Below are 26,162 nucleotides of genomic sequence, written 5' to 3' on the forward strand. Positions count from 1 at the left end.
TTGCCGTTTGATTGGGGCCTGAGGTTGTGACCGCCCTCCCATCATGCACTGCGTTGTCTTGTCTTATAGCCCTGTTTCACCTGCTCTGTTCTGGGGCTGAGCAATCAGTTCGTGTCGATCAGCTGTTTTAGGGTATACCCACGAGTGCCCAGGAAACAGTGTTTGACCTATTAGCTCTATTGAATGTTTCTGTTCTCGGGTCCAGTTAAAATAGACAGAAGACTACATGTGTGTCCTTGATGCACCAAGTTGATCCCGTCAGATTCATCTGAGGCTGCGCCCACCCCCCCTCTTTTACATGTAGCTGACATCTCCCAGTTCTGTTAGACTCAGGTTGGGTTTTATCATCTTCAGGGACACTTTCCGGAGCTCCTCTTTCTCCCCTCACACCCCCCACCCCTAGCACACACACACATGCAGACTGAGTCTTGGGCCTCCTTATATAATAATATATATATAAGGAATAATATATTCCTTATATATCCCTCCTTATATATTCCAGTGGCATCCAGAGGCAGACCTCTGTCATGGCACTTAACCCTTCATATACAATCATGAATTTGCTGCTTAGTCCCCAGTAGCCTTAGAAGACTCTCTGTCTTCCATCTTTATTTCTCTGGTCCTAGCACATGGTCTGGCACATCATAGTGGCTCCAGAAATGTTGCCTGAATGACCCAAGTTGTCTAGTGATGGCAAAGCCCTACCTTAAGCCTTCCCATTCCACGAGCTTGCCATGGATCCCGGGATATTATCTCAAGGGAAGCTGTCCACCCGTTTATAAAAGACTAGGAACCAGCTAAGTATTAGTCGTCACATACTCTTCTCTCATTGAGTTGCCTTAACAAATGGCAGGAACAGATGGCATTCAAGACATGTTGTCATTAGAAAAGTATGAAAATGTTATTGGTGTTTTTAAAAAAAATTTAAGAGAACCCGCACATCCCTGCAGACTATTTTAAGAGCAGCCCTGGGAATGCTGGTGTGGGGGAAAACACTGTGCTTTGACTTTTTCCTTTCTGGTCTTGCTGCACTATCTTCATCGCTGGCCCTTTCCTTTCTCTCATCGTGATAACTCTCAAAATTGAGTTCTGAGTTCTGAGACAGGTTTGAGTTCCTTTTGTTCTCAAAGGAAAGGCAGCATTAACACAGAATGCACACCCACTGTGTGCCAAGTGCTCGCTACTGTGCAAACTCGCAGAGCTCCTCTACACTCGCGTTCATAAGCCAAAATCCGATTTTACTATGAAAGTTCAGGGGGCAGCAATGGAGGGGTCACTATGGATCGGTTTGGATTTGAGGTAGTGTCAGAAACTAAAATTTAGTGTCAAGGACCCTGACCTCATAAATGTCCCTACCCATGTAAGTACACAACATCTTCCACCCAGAAAGTTCCAGCTAGCAATTCTGGCTGGCTCGCCTTTATTGTAAGCTAAGCACTAAGATCAATAGAGCAATATTTTATGAAATTCAATTTATCAGAAAATTTGACGCCTTAAAGATGATGGAATGTCTTACTTATTGGCAATCGTGGAAACTTCAAGAATGTTTGGCACAGTGCCTGCAGAAGCCTAGAGCTGATTTGAAATTTCCCGTCCTTGAAAGAAGACAATGATGGAGAGTTGCTTTTGAACGCTGAATCTCAATCCCAAACCTTCACAGTCGTGGTACAAACAAGCCAAGATTGCAAGCCAGGATGAAAGTGTCATTTGCAATGAGTTTTAAGAACTGCTTCTACCAAAGGCAAAATCAAAACTGAACAAAAAAACTAGCATATCTTTACAAGTGGGTATAGCCTACAAAAATGTGAGCCTTTAAACTTGATCCCTCTGCCAACCTTCTCCCAAATGAAGCAAGTTGCACCTGAGAATCGCTGACTGCTGTGTGGTGTCCTGTAGTTTATTTAATAGCCATGTACGAATGCTGATTTCTTGGTTGTAAGCAATGTACAGTGGTTATAGAAGATGTGAGCCTTCGGGAAAACTGGGTGAGGGGTTGACAAGAGCTCTCTGTGTGAACTTTGCAACTTTTCCATAAACCTAAAATGAATCCAAAATATAAAGTTAATGTCAAAATTTTAAGAGAATCTGGGGGATGGACATTAAGGAGTGTTGTGTGTGATGAGTTATGTTATACGCAACTGATGACTCATTGAACGTTGTTACATCTAAAACTAATGATATAATAGATGTTGGCCAATTGAATTTAAATAAAGAAAAGAAAAAAAAATTTAAGAGAATCAAATCCCGAGGTCACTGAGAAATAAGATGCGAAATGTGAAAAAGGAAGTAAGACCTAGAGTTTACCCAGAGGCATGAATATGGAGTCCCCTTTCCTCAAATGAGCTGTCCCTGTGATTAAGTTCTTAACCTGCCTGAACTTCAGTTTCTTCATGTCTAAACATGGGGCATAATTAAACCCACTTTATATAATTATTATGATGATTAAAAGAGTATATAAGACAAACTTGCAGGAAGTAAACGTTCAGTGCCCATTAGTTGAATTTAATAAAGGTGAAAACAAGATAAGCATCAAAAGTCAAAAAAGAGGGTTCGTTTTCTTTTGTTTTGTTTTGTTTTTAAGAGCAGGAAATCCTTGCCAAGTCTCCTCTCACAACTTCTGGACAACCAAGAGTCTCATTTCAAGGGCAGAACAAGCTGATGAGCTTTGCCTTTCATTGCCCATCAGGGACCTCTGGCAAGACTCTACATAAGGTTGAACTTGGCACCATCTATTTCTCACCTTAAATAAACACCTCTAATTAGTGTATAATCATCTCAGCCCTCTGACTCATGGAAAAAATCCTTTCTTTACAATTTTTTTTCCAAGTTACTTGAATTAACAGCAACCTTACTGCCCTAGGTAAGTCCCATTATGGATAAGAATTGCTTCCAGGGGAAAAAAAAATCCTGGTTCTTTCTGTAACATTTTTTTTTTCCCCTTATCTCTGGTGTTGGAGAAATACATAAAAAATAAACAAAAGTAAGCAAACTGACATATTCATTTATCTTCCCATCTCCCTTGAAATGGAGAGACTGCCAAGCAAATTAAATGTCAGTTAGGGAAACTCCAGCTCAGAGAAGCTGAGTACCTACCCAACACCACCCAGCTGACAGCGGAGGAGTCTGAACTTGAGCCTGACTCCAGGAACTGTCCTGTCTCCTGCGACGTCACCTACCCACTCCACCGGAGTCAATTTGAAGAGTGCTAATGGAACTCACCTCTCCTAAGTGGCTTTTCCCTTCAAAGGAGAGCTTCCCAGCTTGGGATGGGTAGCATCTTGGAGGGCCATCCCGTCCTGCATGGAGGCTTGTGAAATTCATTCCATCTACTTCTATCTTTATAAACCAGATAGGTATCTTTTTGCTGTTGGGTACAGAGAGCAGAATCAAACCTTTCCCACATGTCTGTATGGAATCCTTGCTCTTCAAGGAGCTGTCTCTATCCAGGTGGAGCTCCTTAGAGAGATACCCATTGTGCTGGGCTGCCCTTGGCCCCATCACCACCAAGGCCCCTACACTGCATGGACAACCCTGAACTGGCATAAGGTCTCAGCTCTCTCTTTTCCCTCTGGGCTTGGGTCCTCCACTGTTTTGCTGCCCAGCAGTCCTGTCTTTCAAGGGTGTCCTGTTTGCCTTACCTTAAGGTCTGGATCTCACACTGGGTACTGCTTACCTAGTGGGGACCTCGGCTTCCCTTTTCAGGGGTGATTTCAACGATCTACTCCTGACTTATCCAGGTGTCTGTCTGTTTGGCTTGAGTCACAGCAGCCCTCTGAACCCTGCCCTCCCATGTTCCTGACTTTCCTGCCGGATTGCCTGAGCCCAACACATACACACACCATACACACACACACACACACACACACACACACACGGAGCTGCCTGACTTGCAAGCACTCATTAGCATTAAATGCCAAGTTTCAGGAATAACCAGCCTTCTTGGTTACAAGTAAATTCAGAGATTGCTGCATTAATGCTGTAATGGAAATATAATGAAGGAATTTATTGTCCCTGAAAGACACACTCTCTGCCACACAAACCCCATGGGGTATCTCTAGACGGTAAGAACAGCTCTGTGCCTCTAATTCCTCTGGCCCATAATTATCTCGGGAGGACCACGACCCTGCAGTTCTTCCTATTAAAAGTATATTTCCTTACAAAATGAACTGTGCTTTATTGAATCGCATCATTTTGATCACTGGAAATTGACATATTGGGCTCATTAGCCAGGAAGTTGGATAGTTAATTTATGAGGTTTCCTCAGAGCCTGTCCCAGACCACTCATTGAGGGAGCTAAACAGCCCACGATGAGATGGAAGAAAGTTACTCTAGCAGAGTTGCATTATTTTTCTCTCATTACAGAAATAATGACCGCGAACTTCCCCGGTACAGATACCACTCCTCACGCCTTGCCTCCCCCCCAAACCCCACCTCAAAATGATTTTGCTTTATCGCGCCCCGATACCATTTGATGGGCAAACAGTCTTATTCTGCTCATTAGCACCGTTTTTCGTTTAAAATGCTCCAACTGCTGAGATGAAAAGGCAATCTGAGTCTTTGCCTTTATCTTTAATATTTAAAACTGTTCACACAACCTTTTAAAAATCAAATATTGATGCTGCTACCTGTTGTTCTTCAAAGCGGAGCAATTATACTCCAGGCCCTTCTCGGCAAGCCTGTCTTTATTAGAAACGAGGATGGGGACGTGAAGGAAGCTTTTCTTTCCCTCCCCCTTTCACCCAGGATGGAAAGCAGGGAAGAGCGCTTGGTTCTCAGTAAAAGAATGTGCTGAGACAGCCACCCGGAGTGGGCGGGCTGGCAAGGGATAGGGAGATGCACGGAGCATCCTCAAAGCAGATTCTGCGGAGTGCCACGGTGCCCTTGGAGCTACAGAGCTTCCTAGGCTCTCAGCCAGCTTGCCCACAGGAGGCCGGCTTCCTTCAACCTTTCCTACCTGCATTCCTAGGGAACCACCGTTCTGGGCGGTGGAATGGTTCCACACTGCCCTCTAGTGGCTGTGCCCAGAAGCAAGCGGCAGCTCGCAGCCCTCTGCTGTGTTCAGCGCTCTCTCTTCTAGCACGGGCCCGGTGCAGGGACTGGGGATATCGAGCTGAACAAGACACACAGCCTGTCCTCAAATTCCTCATAGTCCTTGAAGGGGAGAGAACACATAGGCAAGTAATTGAAAAGCAATGCGTACCTTCTATTACGTGAACGTGTTCAGAACGCCATGGGGAGTGGGAGGAAATGTCATCACCATGTGTGCGGGGTCTCGGGAGACCCTGAGAAGGTGACCTGGAAGAAGGAGAAAGAGGTTTCCAAATGGAAGAAAAGGAGAAGTAGCTCAGGGCCTGATTGGGAAGAGCCAGGACAGGAATGAAGGGTGAGAGCCTAGGAGACAAAATGAGTTTAACTGAGATGCTATACGTTGTCAATTTTTAAGATGCACATTTTCTCTTCGCGTTTTAACATCTCTAGGGGATGCCGCCTGCGAACGGTGCTGTGTCACTTGTGGTAGTTTCTCACTTTGAGGTGGGACATAAAATCATGGTGCATTTTATAATCTTCCGTATCTGAGATTTGAGGAAATATCGAAAAATAAGGCTTAAATTAGGCAGTGGCTGGGGAGGATGGAAATGAGGCAGTGGACAGGACAGGACAGCATAAAATAAAGGGACGCAATAAGATAAGGTAGTGGCTATAGAGACAGCAAGAAGGGGACAGATTATGGAGGCTTCTCGGAGGAGGGATTTTTATGATTGTTGAGTGTATGTCAGGGATGGAGAAGAGTTCGTGTGTGTGTGTGTGTGTGTGTGTGTGTGTGTGTGAACAACTGGAAGAAACTGATAAAAACAGGTTTTGCTGTGAATGTTTAAAATTCTTTGCCCATAAAAGGGACATGGGGAATTACATACCAGAAAGTCGCCATGAGGTCAGCTCACGGAATAAAATTCCGCGCATGTTTTCAGTGAACCGGGACGATGGAGGCCAGACGGGGAAGGGGTCGGGAAAGGGACTGCACGATTTCTTCTCCGGCCCTTTAGGTCGAAGACTATCTTCTGCGTGTAATTTGCTCTAACTTATCTGGCAAATACGCTGCCCTAATATCAGCTGAATCAATTTGACAGATCACCTCGGAGCCACTCAGCGCGTTTGTCATGGACGAGGTGAGAGAGGACCAGGTGCTTGTGCGTGCTGGATCCCCAGTGAGCCGACTCTAGGATCCTCAATAAAGAGCCCCCAGCCCGCACCGCACGCTCGCTCACAGCCATCCCTCTGTAGGCGTTTTACCGTATTAAGGACGCAAACTGGCTGATGTCAACTGTGGCTTTGGAGCTAGTAAGTGGAATATGAGTTGCTTCAAATGGAGCCACACATTTCTGAGATTTGGGGTTATTGCGGTATTCATCTTCTCATCCCTAAGGTGAGATTCTAGTTGGTGCTGACAGCTACTTAATCATTTTGTTGGGCTTTCCGTGGTTGCTGATGTTTAGATTTTATTCTTTTAGTTAAGGACCAGGAAGAGGGAAAAGAGGGTTGCCAGGGTGGTGACGGAAGGGATGGCGGACACTCCCCGGGTGGGTCGGGGCCGGGGGTGGGGGGCGCGGGGAGCCGGCTCTCTCTGATGAACGTGGCAAATCTGGAGAATCAGTGTAGGAGGACAGAGCTCGCCAGCAGGAAATTCGTTCTTAGGAAACGTGTCCTTTTCTGACATGATTTCACATTGTCGAAAAAGGGTAGGACATACGTGCTCACATCTTCCATCCATCGCTCGCTGGCTGGGGACCGAGGCAAGTCACTGAACCTCTTCCAGATTCTCATCATTTGTAACGGTTCTCATCATTTGTAATGCAGAGATGGTCATAACAGCTGCCCTCATATGTTCCACTGAAAAATAAATGGCACCACCTTTGTAAAACACCGATAGGGATGTCCGTCCCGTGGCAGGTGTCTGGTACCTCCAGTTAGACTCCTGGTGCAACCCCCCACCCTGGGTGGTTCGTGTCTCAATCACTCTGGAGACAGGGACCAGTCACTCCACCATTCTCTTTGCACAACTTGTGTCTTCCCATCCCCGGTCTTTGCCAATGTATTCTAGGTATCTCTGGGCATCCACATCCTCCCGTCTCCAAGGCTACTTGAGATGCCGGCTTCCCTGGATGGAAGTCATTTCTCTCCCTGCAGAGCCAACGGAACAACTCCGTATGCGGTCCGTGCGAGCTCTTTCGCATACGTTACCTCTGACATATGGAGCCCTGCGACTTATTTACCCTAGCTGAGCCTCGGTTTCTTCTTAAAAAGAGTGATAGTAAAAACATCTGCTTCCTGGGGGCAGTGGCAAGGATCAAGAACTTCAGGCACGCCCAGTGGCAGTCACACGGAGCTCGAGAGAGGGGAGGGATGTTGGCGTCGTCATAGCAGTAGTGTATCCAGATGCGATCTCAAGTCAGAAAATGTAATTTCCGTGGTCGCTTGCTTCTGGAAAGGATGCATGCTATTTCTAGAAATCGGTCTCTTTTTTTCCTGGTCACCTCCCCCCTGGTTAGAGGCCACGGTTGTAAGTGGCCCCGGTGAGGAATCCAACAGAATAAATGCATCAGAGTCGTCTTCGGATTTGGACTGTGGATGATATTTACTTATCAGCTTAAGACCGTAAGCCTTCCTTCCCGGGCACTGGAAACGTTCATTACGCTTGCAGAGCCACTGAGAAAGGCAAAGCATGTGAGAACTGGACAACAATGGAAAATCGCAAATTCACAGTCATTCAAATGACAAGACAGAGAGCTCCGGGGAATAGAGAATAAGTGACCTTCCAGAGGGGGACGGGGCTCTCTGATCTTGGGAGAAGGAGGAAGCTGTGGGATGGAAGCATTTGGGAATTCTTCTGGGATCCCCCCCCCCCAACAAAGACACCTGTGAGCAAAAGGTTTCCTACGTTTATGTCATTTAGCTTCTCAGTTTATTTCACGATTTTCAGATTCAGCTAAACATCTGAGGAGGAATATTAAGAGGTGCATCATTCCGATAATGGGACACAGTAGACATTCCTGGTAAATAGAGCTGGGCCATGCCTTCCTGGCTTTCAAGGTCAGGAGCTTCTAACTACCCAGGCGACGGTCATCTGTCTGTTCCCATGCATGGTCGCCCCTAAAATTTGTAATATGAATCACAGAGAAAGAAGGGAAGGGGAAGGAGAAGAGATGAAACAAGAAAGGAAGAGAGGGGGAGGGGCGGGGAGGGGGAGGGGGAGAGGGCCTCACAAATAGGGCCTTGTCTGCTCGGATGAGTCACAGGTGTAAGTTACTGGCACTGTATTCCTCATGTATTCCTGGGGCGTTCAGTGCCCCTCAGAGTCTGGTACCCTCAGCCGCTACCCAGTTGGCCCACTCCTTGATATAGGTCTGTTTGCATGAGGGAGAACACACTGGAAAAGAAGACTGACCAGGCTTTACTGTCCAATAGGGCGGCCACTAACCCCACGTAGCTGCTGAGCCTTCCAGATGCCTGCAGATCAAGTTGGAATGTGCTTTGAGAGCAAAATATATATATATATTCTGAATTTCAAAAATGTACTATGAAAAAAAGAAAGTAAACTACCTCATTGATCATTTCTGTATAGATTACCTGTTGAAATAGTATTGGGTTAAATGAAATATATTCTTCATATTCATTTCATTACGGGGTTTTTTTTTAACGCAACTATTAGACAACTTGAAATTGCAGATGTAGATTTGCTTTCTATCTCTACAGACAGCTGCTCTAGGATGGCACCTAGGCCCCCATCATAATCATCGTACCAAAGCCCAGATTTTAGCACGAGATGTGATAAGGTAGAGTACCTTATTATGAATTTTAAATGGATCTTATTTAAAAAGTTATTTTGTTGACTTTGGAAAATTCAGACAATGCAAAGGGCAGAAGGTGAAAATTAGTCTTGTACCCCTGGCCCTTCTTTTCCTGATTCCTTTTGGGTTTTCCCCCAGAGGCAAGCATCCCCTCAGTGTGCTGTATATCCTTCCAGAGATCCAAGAAGTAGCACTGTCCAGTGCCTCCCCCAGTCTCCACCACTCCCTGTTGTCTCCCACCTGGCCTGTCTCACTTATCTGCATGACCTGCTGGCCACTGTGGGCATTTGAATCTGCCCTGGGGGCAGGGGGGTGCAGCTCATGGTGGACAAGGGTCCATAAGAGCAAGGACACTGAGGGAGATAAATGTTGCAATTCACTTGCACACAAGGACATGAGGGAGGAACAAAGGGACTTCTTATCTGATCATCCCCTAAACATTTGCTATTTCCCATGTCTTTGAAAAACAGGCATCAGTGATTCTAATAGAATCGGTGGGACCAGCGACACCCACACAAGGGATGTGAAGGTGATTGTGTGCTCTGTTAGCACCTGTGTGCCACTTGAGTCCTCCCCACCCCCCGACTCCCCTCAAAAGGCATTTTCCTCTTTGGAGATGAGATAACTAGAGATGGGGAGTTCATTGCCTAAAGCCTCATGAATCAGGGATTGAGTAAAATGACATTAAGCTAGAAATAACTTTTCCAAGGCAAGTTTCAGTGTGTTAATTAAGGGGGCCTAACCTTGAATTTTCACAGTTTAGGGAAAAACAGTTGCCTGAAGATGAATTCATTTAGAGCCCACTCCGTGTTTAGAGAGAATTTTAATGGTATTGTCTTTATAATTATCAGAGCAGCCCTTAGAGCCTGGAGGATGGGGAAGGATAAAGACAATTCCTCTGTATGACTGTGCCCCTGTCCCCTGCATTGACTATCTGACAGACTGGGTTAGAGAGAACATCAAGAGAAACTGGAGGAGGAAGATGGTGGTTTCCTGAGTCCCACCTCAGACCCCCTGAAGCAGACTAGAGGGCAGAGCTAGGAAAGGCACCCCAGTGTTGCTGGGTACCACCATGTCTATTTTTTGCAACAAATAGAAACCAAGCACTGTTCATGTGTTAGGAGTGCAGCCGGTAACAGGAAAGTTAAGTGTGAACATGCCTATGTTATCTTTTCCCAAAAAATTACAGATATATTTACATATATAGGAGTCAGTGCAGATTACTCAGGTGGGGCCCCAGTGTCCCCAAAGGAACAGAGGTTTCCATGAAAACAGTTCTGCTGGCCAATCAGCTGATACTATCTTGAGTCTGGTTGTTCTATCCAATTGGCCACTCATTAGGGAGTCAAAAAAAATTGGATCCAGACAACCACTCATGAAAGGCTTGGCAAGAACTCTGCAGGTTCTCAAAGTCCTAGCAGGCTAAGATTTCAGAGTGCTGGTCCATCTGGGGAACTGGGGAGCTAAGCATGAAACCAATACTGAACTATGGTCACAGAGACAAAGGACAGTGAAGCAGGAGACAGTGAAGTTTGGAATCTGTCTTTTTTTTTTTTTTTTCGGCATAACAGTATTCATTATTTTTTCACCACACCCAGTGCTCCATGCAATCCGACCCCTCTCTAATACCCACCACCTGGTACCCCAACATCTATTATTAACATCTATTATTCTTCAAGAAATTGAAGAAGGCACAAAAAGATGGAAGACCATTCCATGCTCTTGGATCGTAAGAATAAACATTTTTAAAATGTCAATACTGCCTAGAGCAATCTATACTTTTAATGCCATTCCGATCAAAATTCCACTGGTATTCTTCAAAGAGCTGGAGCAAATAATCCAAAAAATTTGTATGGAACCAGAAGAGACCTTGAATCGCTAAGGAAATGTTGAAAAACAAAAATAAAACTGGGGGCATCACGCTACCTGATTTCAAGCTTTACTACAAAGCTATGATCACCAAGACAGCATGGTACTGGAATCTAACAGTCTTTGTCCAAACTCGGGAGTTTTTAACCCACTAGATGTGAGACAGGTCACATAACTCTCTTGGTGATAGTTTTCACATCTGTGAAATGGGAAGATCACATCTACCTTGAAGATTTTGTGTAGGGATTTAAAATGTTCATAAACCACGTAAGGACACATGTGAGACAAATTATTACATTCTTCTCATAATATTAAATTATTAAAATAATATTAAATTAATGAAATCATTGGTAGGCAACATTGACTCAGGGAACAAATGGTATATGGGATTCACATCTAAACACCCCTCTACCAGAACTAGAAGGGGGAAACTCATTCCAGACAACATTCTCTGGGGTCCCCCCTCCTTGGTCACAGACCAAGGGCTGAGGTATAGGTGAGGGGCTTCAGGGCCAAAAGCAATGTGTGGCAAAACATATCTAGCCTTATGTCAACCCCCTGCCATGCATTCCCTTGAGGAAGCTGGAGGATAAAGGGAATTATCTTCACGTAACCCATATGAACAGACAACATCATTCACAACTGTTCTCTGCTCCTCTTGTCAACCCCACCAGTGCCAGTCACGTTCAAGAGATTTTGCTGCCACGGCGCTGCCTAGCGTTTGCATATCTGTTATTTGAAGAGTAAATACTGCCATGTTACATAGTTTCAACTTTTTTCTTAATAATAATGATAATAATAGGATCCATATAATAACAAGCGGTACATGTGATCACTTCATCTGGTTTTTCAACATGGACTCCAAAAGCTTGGGCTCTTCCTGTAGGGAAAACAGACTGACTCAGATGGATGGGACAGAGAAAGATTGGAGTAAACTCAGTCTTGCTAAGGAAGAAACTTCAATCCGCCCTGCAGGGTTAAGAGTGGTGGGCGAGATCTTGGAAGTGCTTCTTCAACCCTCCTCCACAACTCCATGTATGGTAACTCAAAGTAGAGCTCTCTGATTGGGTTCCATTTTGTTCCTTACCCACATCTCAGCCACTTCCTTCCTAACAGCCCCAACCCACGAGCTCCAAATACTTTTCTTCTTCTTTCTTTCAAAGCTGCATTGGGTGGGTGGGGGGGGAAGCCTTCTCCTAATGTTCCATGTCCTCTACTTTCATCTCTTTTCTTAACAATTAATCCCTTCAATGTCTAATTATTACTCTGAAATCTACATAGCACAAAATGTCTAGACGAGCACTGAGAAGAGCCCTGAATCCAGATGACTGACATCATGTAAATGCTATGGCCAGATGTCAGGCTGACTCTTTTCTAGTTTTCTGTGGGTTATGGTATTCATGTATACACACCCAGCATTTCCAACTCTGAGTCGCTGAGTCAGTATGCTTATGTACAATCTGCCTAAAATAATTTAGGAGAAAAACAAAAGAATAAGAAGAAGAGGAGATATGCTTCCCAGAGCAAGGAACAGTGTTGGCTGGTTAATTTCTAGTCTTGAACCTGCCACTTACTTGCTATGCAATCCTGGATGAGCCTCTCAACTTCTCTGTGTCCCAGTCCTCTGGGTTTTTTGAGGAAAAGGTTGGGCTTGATTGTCTCTGAGGTCCTTTCAGCTCTAGAATTCATAGTATCTGAATTTTTCCAAGCTGTGTATATGCTGTGATGTAGTGAGGTCAATGACTGACTCCAGTTATTTCTGTCACGTCACTTTTCCTTGGAGTGATGCCACTGGAGTGTCCATGTGAGCTAGCAGCCTACTGATTTCTTGTCTTCTTCCTTTACACATCAGCCCTTCAGCATCTTGAGCTACTCTATAGGAAACCAGACTAAGGGATGTTCTTAAATCTCTTGGGCTCACTAATTACATTCAAAAAGGACCTATTACACACCTCAGCAGAGCGGTCAGAGACATAAAATAGGAAGCCTCAGTTGCAATGAAAGGATACCTAATTTATAGAGCATGCTGTCAGACCTCCTTCACTAACCCTTCTAGGCACTGAGCCAACATGACAGTCTTGGCCACCTACTTGCTAAGCCAACAATAGAATAGGCAGGTGTGGCCCATCCCTCAAGCCCCAGCAAGTAGGGGCTATGCTCTCCTGGGTCTAGAAACCACCAAGGCTATTCAGGCTAGGACTGGCCAAATTGAACCCATTCCAGCACACCGAGGGGGGACCCCATATTTGAGCTTTACAACTTTATCCCCAATCCTAGAAGCTACTTAGAAGCTACATGATTTCCCCAAAACTCTTTCCACCAACTTCCAGGCTTCTTCTCTTCCAGAGCTAGAGAACTTGGATTCAAACAGGCCTGGGCTGGAATTCTGACTCTGCCAATTTCTCTGTTATTTCTAACTCTAGTTATGAGTCCTTGAGTCTCCATCTCCTCCGCTGTAGGATATGAATAACAATACCTTCCTCACATGGGTAGTATAAGGATTAATGGAGATAATGTATGAGAAAGAATAAGTACAGGGCCTGGAAAAAATATATATATATATGTATATATATATAGTCATAGTCACAGCTGTTGTGGTGAATATTATAGTGACATCCATTGGCCCATTGTGTTCACTCCAAGTACAGTAGACCATCTGCTGAGTAAGACTGTATCTTAAAGGCAAGAATGCTAACACTCTTGCATGACGGGTGAAGAGGACTCATATGCCAACTCCAAAATAAATAATTAAAATGACTATTATTATATTTCTGAGATTTACAGGCTCATGAGAAATGGAGGGCAGCCTCTCCTTGGTGGCTTTGAAATTGCTCTCCAAGACAGTAGGAAGACCATGAACTTTGAGTCATTAAGACTTCTTTTGAGCTGTGGTTCCCTTACTTGCTTCTCTCACACCCTTGAGTAGAGTTCTTAGCATATCCGTACCTAGTTTCCTGATCTACAAAGTAGCATTGCTGTGTTGGTGAGAAGGCCCAGTGGTGTAGCCGCTGTGGAAGACAGTATGGAGGTCCCTCAAAAAATGAAAAATAGAATTACTCTGTGATCCAGCAATCTCACCACTGACTGTTTACCCAAAGAATATGAAAAAACTAATTCAAAAAAAAAAAAACATGCAGTCTTGTGTTTAGTGTAGCATTATTTACAATAACCAAACAATGGAAGCAGCGCAACCATCCATCAACAGAAGATATAATATATATATACTGGAGTATTATTCAGCCATTAAAAAAAAATGAAATCGGGACGCCTGGGTGGCTCAGTTGGTTGAGCAGCTGCCTTCGGCTCAGGTCATGATCCCAGCGTCCTGGGATCGAGTCCCACATCGGGCTCCTTGCTCGGCGGGGAGCCTGCTTCTCCCTCTGCCTATGCCTGTCATTCTGTCTGCCTGTGCTCGCTCTCTCCCCTCTCTCTCTCTGATAAATAAATAAAATCTTTAAAAAAAAAAAAAATGAAATCTTGCCATTTTCAATGACAGGGATAGAGCTAGTGACTATAATGCTAAGTGAAATAAACCAGTCAGAGAAAAACAAATACCGTGTAATTTCACTCCCAAGTGCAATTTCAATGAGCAAGGAAAAAGAGAGAGAGAGAAACCAAAAACCGACCCTTAACTATAGAGAACGAGCAGATGGTTGCCAGAGTGGAGGTGGGTAGGGGATGGTGAAATGGGGGGTGGGGGGGTTAAAAGCATACTAATCCTGATGAGCACTGGCTGAGGTAGGGAAGCGTTGAATCACTATATTGTATATCTAAAACTAATAAAACACCATACGTTAACTACCCTGGAATTAAAATTTCAAAAAGTTGGCACAGCGTCTGATATACAGTAGTTCCTCAAAATTTGTGGGTGCATCCTGCCCATGGCTTCCCTAATGAATCCTGCTGAGAATATAGTCATTCTCCTGCCAAGTCAAATGGTCGCCTCTTCCTTTCACACAAAGAGATTGAGATTGTTTCCTCTCAGACGCTCCATTTGTAGTGTTAACATTTCCATTTAAGATGTAGGGAATTATTTCTGAGTATATATTACAGGAGATTTGGGTCAGGCTTCCTTGAGAGAGAATAGAAAGGAAACCTCACATTAGCTTTGTGTCATACCAGGCAGGTAATTTTATTGAATCTTCTGGAATTTCTGAGGGTAAGGTTTACTTATGCTTAGCTGTCCTCAATAAACATCAACCCTGTAAGTGTTATCTCTATTAAACAAAAAATCTTCACTATGATTATTTTGTGAATTGGGTCATTTAAAAAAGATGCACTTCCCCCCCCCCCCCCCCCCCCCGCCAATCTGGAAATAGGAAGATAGATAACATAAGGGACGTACACCAGAATTGTCTCTGAGTTCTCTTCCAGACTCAAGGATAGATTTACCTTGTTGCACACAAAGCTTTTGACAAGAAGAGTTAAATCATTTCTTTACGATTATTCTAGGACTCAGACATAGATTATTTCAAACTGGCTCTCCCTCCATGTGACTGAGGTTTGCTGAATAGTTTAGGACAGCTGACTTTTTAAATTAGGTGATGCAAAAATATATGAGATATATATATGCATATATATACACACATATACACACATATATATTATATATAATATATTATATGTTTAAAATATAAATAAAATAAATAATATCTATAAATATATATTACATAGATGTGCTATGTATAGTATCAGCAATAGCTGGGCACGACCAGTTTAAACAAGATATAACAAAGAAAGCAAATGGGATGTGAAGATAAATATGATGGTTAATTTTCTATGTCAATTTGGTGGGGCCACAGTGTCCAGATATTTGGTCAAACATCATTCTGGATGTTTCCGTGAGGGTATTTTTGGATGAGACAAACATTTATATCTGTGGATTTTGAATTAATCAGATGGTGCTCCATAATGTGGGTTGGTGCCCCCAGTCAGGTGAATGCCTGATGAGAACAAAAGGACTGAGCTTCTTGAAGCCAGAAGGGATTCTGTAGCAAACGGCCTTCACACTTGAGCTGCCTCATTGGCTCTTCTCTGGTTCGCCAACCTGCCAAACTTGGTTCGAATTGTTCGTTCAACCCTACAGAATTTGAACTTGCCACACACATCCTACTGGTTTCCTTTTCTCCAGAGAACTCTAACTACTGCAATAAACAATCCCAAACACCCTGTGGGGCTCCTATACCATCAACTTGTATTTAAAGAAAATCTGTCATATGGCACTGTTAGGTCGTTAGTTGTGCAATCTAATCATTTCCAGCAGCTAAAATCACAAGCTTTAGAGCCAGAGATATGTGGGGTAAATCCCCAGCTCCCCAACCAATGGCCCATTTGCCTTCCGGTGGAAAATGACCAGAGGCCTAAGACAGGTATGCCCTGTGGGAGGTCTCCTTGCCACAGGTGGGGTTAACCCACTATCTTACTGTTTTAAGAGGAAGCAAATGGCATGAGTCTAAGTACCACACTTGTTTGGTGCTGGGTTTGGTGAGGGAGAAATTGTAAGACATCCTTAAGTTCAGGTTCAGGACTTAGCAGTGTACCTGACACCAAAGAACAGTTTGAACCAAGATGGCAGCTGTTATGAACAAGATCATTGCTGACTGTCAAAGAACCAAACTTCTCTTGACCCTAAAAACACAATGACTGGATTTATTTTCTTCTAATACAGTGGTGTCATCAGCATAAAAGATATGAATCCATTTAATAACAGGACTTGGCCAACCACAAATTACTGTAAACCTCTGTATTTGCTATAAGAAGACATCCAACTTTACAAAACGAGTAACCTGAGGTTAATTCTTTGCTTTGCAAAAGAACACATGGCTTTTAGATGTCTTCAAGTGATCAAGATAATATTGAGTGATATGCAGTCCCTCTGTGGACCACCTGTTACCTGCTCCCAACACATACGGGTCCATCCCGTCTCCAACCAGTGAAAATGACTGCAGGCCAGGAAATCAAGGAATTTCCCTGACCTACAGATTTCTCCAGGTCTCCTCCCAGGATGAACTTCAATGGCCAAGTGTCCATTCTGGTCCCCTATTTTCCTGAAAAGGAACTTTGGTGCCTCTGCCCCTGCCTAAGCCCTGCATTTAGAGACTGGAGGAGAAATCACAATTCCCCATGTGGCCTCCATCTGGAAGGGGCTGTGATGCTTGCCCGTGCTCACATCAAGATTGCTAGATCTGGTGGGCTTTGCCACCCTCGCCCGTTGTGTCATCCTGGATAAGTCACCGAGCCATCAGCAACAGCACTTACATTCCTCCCTTGCAAAATAATCATAACTTACACCTCTCAACTCATTTTGCAATGGATGAAAATAAAACATAGAAGGGGCTAATGGAAGCAGCCAGAGGCAGCCGGGATCTCCCCTGCAGCTTCAACTTCTCTGCTCAGCTCTGCTTCCTGGTCAACATGAGACAACTTTTTCCAACATGCTGTGCACCAAAGTAGTTCATTGGAAACACTGTAATTAGCATTACAGTTAAAATGACACTATTGCAATGTTAATTACTACAGTACAGATGTACCATTAGATATCATACATAATGTTGTCAAGCTTTTATTTTTAAATTAAAGTGCAACAAACCATACCCGGGCTACACAGCTTTTTTTGATTAATACAAATTAATGTTATTTCAGTGTCTAGGGAAAGGGTGGGGATAAGGGGGTGTTGCGTCTAGCTGCAAGAACACACGGGCAAATGGTCAAGTTGCAGGTGGATTCCTCATAACTCCATTCCCCTTCTCTGGTCTCTGCTTGGTGGAGAGTGTGAGCTCCGTGAGGGCAGGGACTGTGCCTGGTTTTAGTCACCATGCCATCCTTGGCTCCTAGCACACAGTTAGAGGCGTTATTCGGACTCTTGATTGCGGCTTGGGCCATGAGTGCAGGGTTGTGGGATGGAACCCCACCTCGGGCTCTGTGCTAAGCGTGGAGCCTACTTAGGATCCTGTCTGTCTCTCTCTCTCTTTCTCTCCCTCCCTCTGTTCCTCCCCCACCTCACACGGTCTCTGAATAAAAAAGTAAATAAAATAAAATAATAAATAATAAATTAAATAAATAAATAAAATCCGAAATGAGGGGCAATCAAACCATCACAATGCAGGAGTCAGTGGAAGTCCTTCATTGTGATGTTTAACAAGCAACACTGTATCCCACTGGGTTCTGGGAAGTGGGGAAGATCAGCATGGGTCCCTTGTCGAGCATCGTCATGGTCTTAAGTCTGAGCAACCATCACTGCCATCCATCTCCAGAACTCTTTTCCTCTTGCAAAACTGAAAGTTCTGTGCCCATTAAGTAACAACTCCCTGTTTCTCTCCCGGCAGCTGCTGGCAACCACGTTCCACTTTCTATCCCTATGACTCTTACTACTCTGGGGACCTCATATAAGTGGAATCTATTTACATTTAAAATAATTACTGATGAGGATGATTTACTTCTATCATTTTGACATGTGTTTCCTATATGCCTTATAGTTTTCTATCCATTTTCATGGGGGGAGGGGCAAGGTTCTTATCTCTATATTATGTAGACACTTCAGGAAATTCACTGAACCACCCAAGGTCACAAAGAGGCACACTGGGAACCTTTTGACTCAAGAATCCTTCCTTCTCCCACCTGCTATGTGCCAGTATGTTTTTTTTAAGTCCTGGGGAAATGCAAACAAGCATACCACCTGGCCCCTGCCTTGTTTCAGTGCGCAACAGTTTTCTTAGGAACATTAGCCATTAGACAGGCACAGATGGAAAGATTTCCAGAAGTGCAGGAAAACCCCAGATACTTGCCTAATGGAATAGAGCATATGTCCTCTAAACATTTAGGACCGTGGGGTGCCTGGGTGGCTCAGTCAGTGAAGCATCTACCTTCTGCTTAGATCATGATCTCAGGGTCCTGGGATCGAGCCCCACATTGGCCTCCCAGCTCAGCGGGGCATCTGCTTCTCCCTATCCCTCTGCCCCCTCCTGCCCACTCACTCTCTCTCTCTCAAATAAATGTCTTTTAAAAAAAATTCAGAGCAGTTTCTTTTACACTGCCTCGCACACAATAGGTGCCCACGGATGCTACTGGATGAATGTCATGGTGCTGTGTCATTTGAAGACAATTACAGAGATCCAGCTCTGCTCTGTGGTGTCTGCTCTCCACATTGATGGCTGTGGCCGTAGATAGTCATGTGCTCACCACTTGATGCAGAACTTGCCAACTGAAATATCCCTCGATCAATAAGACTAATTTATCCATAGGATGCTCATTGCAGTACATTTTTGCAATAGTGAAAATGTGAAGGGGATGTAAAGAGTCAACCATAAGTTCTGTATTTTTACAGTGGAGTATTACACAACCATTTCAAAGTATTATTACAGAAGAGCAGTTTAATGACCTGGAAATATTCATGTTTGTGAAAATTATATATATATTTATATAATATATAATCATATGTGATATTTATATATATAAACATATATATAAACATATATAAATAAGTATATTGTATTCATGTACATTATATATATAATTTGTGTATATAAAATAGTTAATATATAATAATATGTATTATTTATTATATATTAAATAATATTGCATTCATCTAATACTATGTCATGGTATATAATTTATATATTAATATAAACAAAATTAATGATTTTTAAAAATTGTATATTATTTTTTCAGTGTTCCAAGATTCATTGCACCACACCCAGTGCTCCATGCAATATGTGCCCTCCTTAACACCCACCACCAGGCTCACTCATCCCCCTGCCTCCTTCCCCTCCAAAACCCCAGGTTGTTTCTCAGAGTCCACAGTCTTTCATGGTTCATCTCCCCGTCTAATTTCCCTCATTTCACTTTTCCTTTCCTTCTCCTAATGTCCTCCATGCTAATCCTTATGCTCCACAAGTAAGTGAAACCATGTGATAATTGACTCTCTCTGCTTAACTTATTTCACTCAGCATAATCTCCTCCAGTGCTGTCCATGTTGCTACAAAAGTTGAGCATTCATCCTTTCTGATGGAGGCATAATATTTCATATTGGACCATATCTTCTTTATCCATTCATCTGTTAAAGGGCATCTTGGCTCTTTCCACAGCTTGGCAATTATCTTCTCCCATTCCTTGGATTTCCTTTTTGTTTTGTTGACTGTTTCCTTTGCTGTGCAGAAGCTTTTTATCTTTTTGTTTTTCTTTTCAGTGTAACAGAATTCATTGTTTATGCACCACACCCAGTGCTCCATGCAATCCGTGCCCTCCATAATACCCGCCACCTGGCTCCCCCGACCTCCCACCCCTCACCCCTTCAAAACCCTCAGATTGTTTTTCAGAGTGCATAGGCTCTCATGGTTCATCTCCCCTTCCAATTTCCCTCAACTCCCTTCTCCTCTCCATCTCACCATGTCCTCCATGTTGTTATGCTCCACAAATAAAACCACAAATATGGTTTCACTCCACAAGTGAAACCATATGGTAATTGACTCTCTTTGCTTGACTTATTTCACTCAGCATAGTCTCTTCCAGTCCTGCCCATGTTGCTACAAAAGTTGGGTATTCATCCTTTCTGATGGAGGCAAAATACTCCATAGTGTATATGGACCACATCTTCCTTATCCATTTGTCCACTGAAGGTCATCTTGGTTCTTTCCACAGTTTGGCGACCATGGCCATTGCTGCTATAAACATTGGGGAACAGATGGCCTTTCTTTTCACTGCATCTGTAGTGCAATGGCAGGGTCATAGGGAAGTTGTATTTTTAATTTCTTGAGGAATCTCCACACTGTTCTCCAAAGAGGCTGCACCAACTTGCATTCCCACCAACAGTGTAAGAGGATTCCCCTTTCTCCACGTCCTCTCCAACACACGTTGTTTCCTGTCTTGCTAATTTTGGCCATTCTAACTAGTGTAAGGTGGTATCTCAATGTGGTTTTAATTTGAATTTCCCTGAGGGCTAGTGATGATGAACATTTTTTTGTGTGTCTGATAGCCATTTGTATGTCTTCATTGGAGAAGTGTCTGTTCATGTCTTCTGCCCATTTTTTGACATGATTATCTGTTTTGTGTGTGTTGAGTTTAAGAAGCTCTTTGTAGATCCTGTATATCAACCTTTTGTCTGTACTGTCATTTGCAAATATCTCCTCCCATTCCGTGGGTTGCCTCTTTGTTTTCTTGACTGTTTCCTTTGCTGTGCAGAAGCTTTTGATCTTGATGAAGTCCTGAGAGTTCATTTTCCTTTTGTTTCCTTTGCCTTTGGAGAGATGTCTTGAAAGAAGTTGCTGTGGCTGATGTCAAAGAGGTTACTGCCTCTGTTGTCCTCTAGGATTTTGATAGAGTCCTGCCTCAATTAATGATTTATATATTAATCTATAATAAATATATACTAATAATACAATTTTTATATTAATGTTACACATAACATATTATAAATAATAGTATATATTTATATACACAAACTCATATATATATAAATACATGTATGTGAAAAATCACTCATCTGATTATACAGACACATATATAAAATGATCTTGTTAAAATATGGGTATAGATAGTCATACATATATGTTATAGTATATATAGTTGTAAGAATATATATATCAAAATATTAGTGATGATCATTGGGTTATTGTGGAATTGTGGCTGATTTTTATTTCCTTGAGCCTCTCTATATCTTTCTAACCATATATAATACCTGTATATTATCTTAATAATTACAAAAAGTAAATTTTACTTAACAATAAATGCAATGTCAAACACAAACCTATCTCTAACCATTTTACTGCCAAGAAACTCATGTGTTGGGATGTGAAGAAAAGACAAGGCCTCATGATCTCATACTGATTATGCATTTATTTGAGACTGGAGGCATGCACACTTTGGGATTATCTGGTTGCAAAGAATAGATAGCTTGAAAAAAAAAAGAATAGATAGCTTGAGAAAAATGTTAATTTATTGGTAAGATGTAAAGCATATGAGAAAATGCAGCTCAGACCTCATAAAGAAGATGTGAAGGATTTCTGAAGGTCAAGTAGCTGTTCTCTCTCTGCCAGTGCACGGTTTCCTCTGTCACTGCTGGCACATCTGCTTCTCTCTGGTCTGACTTCCAGCTACCCAGCAGGCTGCGTCTCTGGACTCCATGTGACTTTCCAGTTCAGGTACTCAACAGTGCCAGGCCCTCAACAGAGTTTCTGTTGCTAATTCCAGATTCAGGAGGGGGAAGATTAATCACCTAGTGTATATGTTAGCTTTTGCTTTACAAACTACCTCCAATACTTAGGGACTTAAAACCCCAATTATTTAGCTTCCAAGTCTGTGTGTCTGTGGGCAGTTCTTCTGGTCCAGGCCAGTCTAAGTTGACCTCAGCTGGGCCAGTCAGTTGGCAGGCCAGCCATGGGGTAGTCAGTATGTGATGACTTCTCCTTGGATGACTCTCATCAGTGTTGTATCATCCCCCAGCAGGCTAGCCCTTGTTGACGTGGTCTCAAGTTTCCCAGAAGGAGAAAGCACAGATGTCATATTCCATATTGGCCAAAGCAAGTGAAAAGGCCAGCCCAGAGTCAGGAGGGAGAGAATCAGACCCCTATCTTGATGGAAGCAGCTACAGAATCATGTTGTAAAGAATGCAGTTACAGGGAGGGGAAGAATTCTGGCCATTTTTGCAATCTGCTCTTTAATCTACCAAGCACCCAGACTGACATGAGTTCCATCTTGTAGCTACAGAACATTTACATATTTCCACATGGCCCCAGGGATTGAGGCAGCCGGGGAGAGAGAGACTGGAGATTTGTGCATAAGTTTTCCACTGTTTCACCCTGTAAGTGATACTGGTTGTGTCCTCTCCCATCTCATGGCCAAGATCAGTCACATGGGCTCCACCTTACAGCAAAATGGCAGAATCATGAGTCAATGGAGTATTTAGTGGGCATTACTGTCTCTACCACAGTGAGCCATCTACAGACATATTTGATTATTCACAAAACTAGTGTCCGAAAAGTGGAGGGGCAGATAAGGATAGCGCTAGCGAGAAAATATTTAAAAACATGACGAAGGAATATCAGACATTACATAAAGCCATTAAGGAATCCCTAAGGCAGAAGGCTGGGCCCAAAAGAGTCAGAGTAAGTAGGAAGAAAATCCAAGTATCTCAGCCTCTGAGAATCCAGAAGCATTCGATTCAGACCTATTCAGTGTCTCCTTTAATCTTCTGTTTTGCCCCAAGAGCTAAGTCAACCCAGGAGACGAAGGCAGTAGAGTCAAGGGTAGGAATTGGGGTTCTAGGATCAAGGGTTGAGAGGTCCTAAGTCAAGAAAATAAAGCTGAATATCAAGTTCAAAGAGAAAAGAAGGAAAGGGAGCATCAAGCAGTAAAGTCACCAGTTGAGAGGCTAAAGCAAGATGGAATCAGGAGTGAGGAAGGGAAATGGGAAACTTGGATCCATCTCTTTAGCATAGCACTGAATCCCTGAGCTCTGAGAAGGGGGTCAGAGCTCAGATTCTTTTTTTTTTTTTAAGATTGTATTTATTTATTTGATAGACAGAGATCACAAGTAGCAGGCAGTGGGTGGGAGGAGGGGCAGGCTCCCTGCTGGGCAGAGAGCCCGATTCGGGACTCGATCCCAGGACCCTGAGATCGTGACCTGAGTTGAAGGCAGAGGCTTTAACCCACTGAGCCACCCAGGCACCCCCCAGAGCTCACATTCTGCACAGCCTCTGGTGGCAGGGGCAAGAGAGGGACCTAACAAAGGCACATGGGACTGCACACTTGAGACTTTGGACCAAAGCCTTCGGTCTCCCACGACAGCTCACTCCTGTTCGCCCATTTTGGCTTCCTTGTCTCTCTCATTTGGTCTTTGTAGCATCTCTTGCTTTCTCCAATTTCTCACACCTGAGATTTTAACTTTTACAGTGTCTCTATACATTCCAAGTACTTAAGGTTAGAAGGGCAAGTTGTTTTTTTAAGTTTTTATTTTAATTCCAGGATAGTTAACATACAGGTTAGTATAGTTTCAGGTGTGCAATAGAGTGATTCAACCATCCCATACATCACCTGTTGTTCATGGTGACAAGCATACTCCTTAATCCCCATCACCTTTTTCACCCATCCCCCCCGGCCCCCCCTCCAGTGACCATCAGTTTGCTCTCTAGAGTTAAGATTCTGTCTCGTGATTTGTCTCTTTCTCTTTTTTTCTTCCTTTGCTCATTTGTTTTATTTCTTAAGTTCCACATATAAGGGAAATCGTATTTATCTTTCTCTGAGTGACTTGTTTTGCTTAGCCTGATACTCCATAGCTCCAACCATGTTGCTGCAAATGGAAAAATTCCATTCTTTTTTATGGCTGAGTAATATTCCCCCCCCCCGCTGTGTGTGTGTGTGTGTGTGTGTGTGTGTGTGTGTGTGTCTTCTTTATCCATTTATCTATCAATGCTATCAATGGATACTTGGACTGCTTCCCAACTTTGGCTCTTGTAAATATTGCTGCTAAGAACAAAGGGTTGCCTGTGTGCCTTTGCATCAGTGTTTTTGTATTCTTTGGGTAAATATCCAGTAGTGTGATTGCTGTATCAAAGGGTAGTTTTTTTTAACTCTTTGAGGATACTCCATACTGTTTTTCCAGAATGGCTGGCCCAGTTTGCCTTCCCACTGACAGTGCACAAGTGTTCCTCTTTCTCCACATCCTTGCCAACACCTGTTGTTAAGAGGAACAAGTGACTTTTTCTAAGGTGCAATGTTCAAAATATTAATCACAATTGCTGAGGTCTCCTTTGAATCCCTACCTCAAATTCCTACATGATCATGTGATTGTAAATGTGGTTTATGCCTCTCGGAAAGTACCACATAAGCCAGGTAGGGCAGGCATGCCCTCCAAGTACTGGTACTCCCCGTTTCATATAGAGACTTAGCCTAATGGTTGCCCATCAAGAGGAGGCAAAAGGCATTTGTTTAAGCACCATGCTGGGTTTGGTGAGACACAGAAAGAGAACCTTGCTTGACATATTGTGCATTGTGTTGCAGGTCAGTGGGACCATGTACAACACTGGAAGACATGTGTCCCTGCGCCTGGACAAGGAGCACTTGGTTAACATATCAGGAGGACCCATGACATACAGCCACCGGCTGGAGGAGATCCGACTACACTTTGGGAGTGAGGATAGCCAAGGGTCGGAGCACCTTCTCAACGGACAAGCCTTCTCTGGGGAGGTATGTGGGGCTGTTGAAGTCCTAAAGTTGAGTGCCAATTAATAAGGCTTTGTGCCTATTTATACCCAAGGTGGGATAACAGATGGAAAGCTTTCTTTTAAATCTGTGAAATGAGAAGGTCAGTGCCTCCTTTCTCCATCTGTCTTTTTGCAAGTTGACTAGAAGTCTATAAACTGTGCTTCCAGGTTTTTCTAGGGAAGGCCACAGTGGAACTGGGTATTTCCTTCTGAGACATTGGCGCAGCTCTCATGACTCACACCCTACAGTGGTCTCTGGAGCATTATTTTAACCCCAAACCCTCACTTTTCTTGCATACCTTCACTTAGACCTCCCTGGACCATCAGCCTCTCATAGAAGGGTATAGGCTCCATAATTCTTCCTTCTGGCAGAATGGGTCATATTTGCACAAAACTATAACTTACTGTGAAACAAATGTCAGGCAACTAAATGGTCTGCCTGACTTTTTACAGATTGGAAATGTCACTGTATGTCACCATTAATGGTGAGTATCACTGTGTGCCACAATCAACCCAGATAGGATTCAGACCATAGCAGTGAGCCAAAATGGCTTCAATTATAGGATGAGAGCTATGGTTTAAATAGATACCATCCGGGTTCTGACCCTTGACAAGCACGGTCTAGTTAATTTGTCCTCTTACACTTGATGGTGGTTATCAACCAGGAGTCCAGGGTGCTTACATGCTAAATAGCCAGTAACTGTGTTTCTCTTTAAAAGTCCTCGGTAACTGATATCGACAAAGCTGTGAAATAACAGAAGTATGTATCTCACGATGGACCTGGTCTTTTTAATTTTTTTTTTTCAGTCAACATCGTGTTTAAACCTGGCATTGTTTTTAATACTCATACTATACTCGTAGGCGAGTTTAGGGACCCTAATGGAAAAACTCCCTAGAGTTGCAGTTTCTGGGCTAGAGTATAGAGCAGGGAAGATGATGAAAGCAGGGCAAAAGTCCATGAATTGAGAGTGACCAGGGATTACCAGTCTGAATTAAGGACTATTCTAAATTAGATAAACACTTCCTTTATAAATACATATTATTTCAATATTTGTAAGTATTTTATTTGTTGGCTTACTTGCTCATTTCTTTGCTTTTCTCCCTCACTGAACTGTTATATTCTTCTCCTTATCGTAATGTTGCCTCCGACTAAAAATTAATTTATTAATGAATTGATTCAATGAATGAGTGAAAAAAATGTGGATGGTTACTTGGCTAAAATCTTTACTTTGTAGAGTTCCTTAGAATTGCC

The 26,162-nt window shown here is 43.2% G+C and overlaps 1 protein-coding gene across 2 annotated transcripts in view; it reads left to right on the forward strand.

The window, feature by feature from the left end:
* CA10 (carbonic anhydrase 10) overlaps positions 1 to 26,162 on the forward strand; it is a 509,383-nt gene that overhangs the window by 377,731 nt on the left and 105,490 nt on the right. For both annotated transcript variants that reach the window (XM_032321598.1, XM_032321597.1), the window contains exon 4: positions 24,708 to 24,893. In XM_032321598.1, the coding sequence (XP_032177489.1) occupies positions 24,708 to 24,893 (186 nt within the window). The remainder of the gene's footprint in view (positions 1 to 24,707; positions 24,894 to 26,162) is intronic.

The sequence above is a fragment of the Mustela erminea genome, chromosome 18 (assembly GCF_009829155.1).
Source record: "Mustela erminea isolate mMusErm1 chromosome 18, mMusErm1.Pri, whole genome shotgun sequence".
NCBI lineage: Eukaryota > Metazoa > Chordata > Mammalia > Carnivora > Mustelidae > Mustela > Mustela erminea.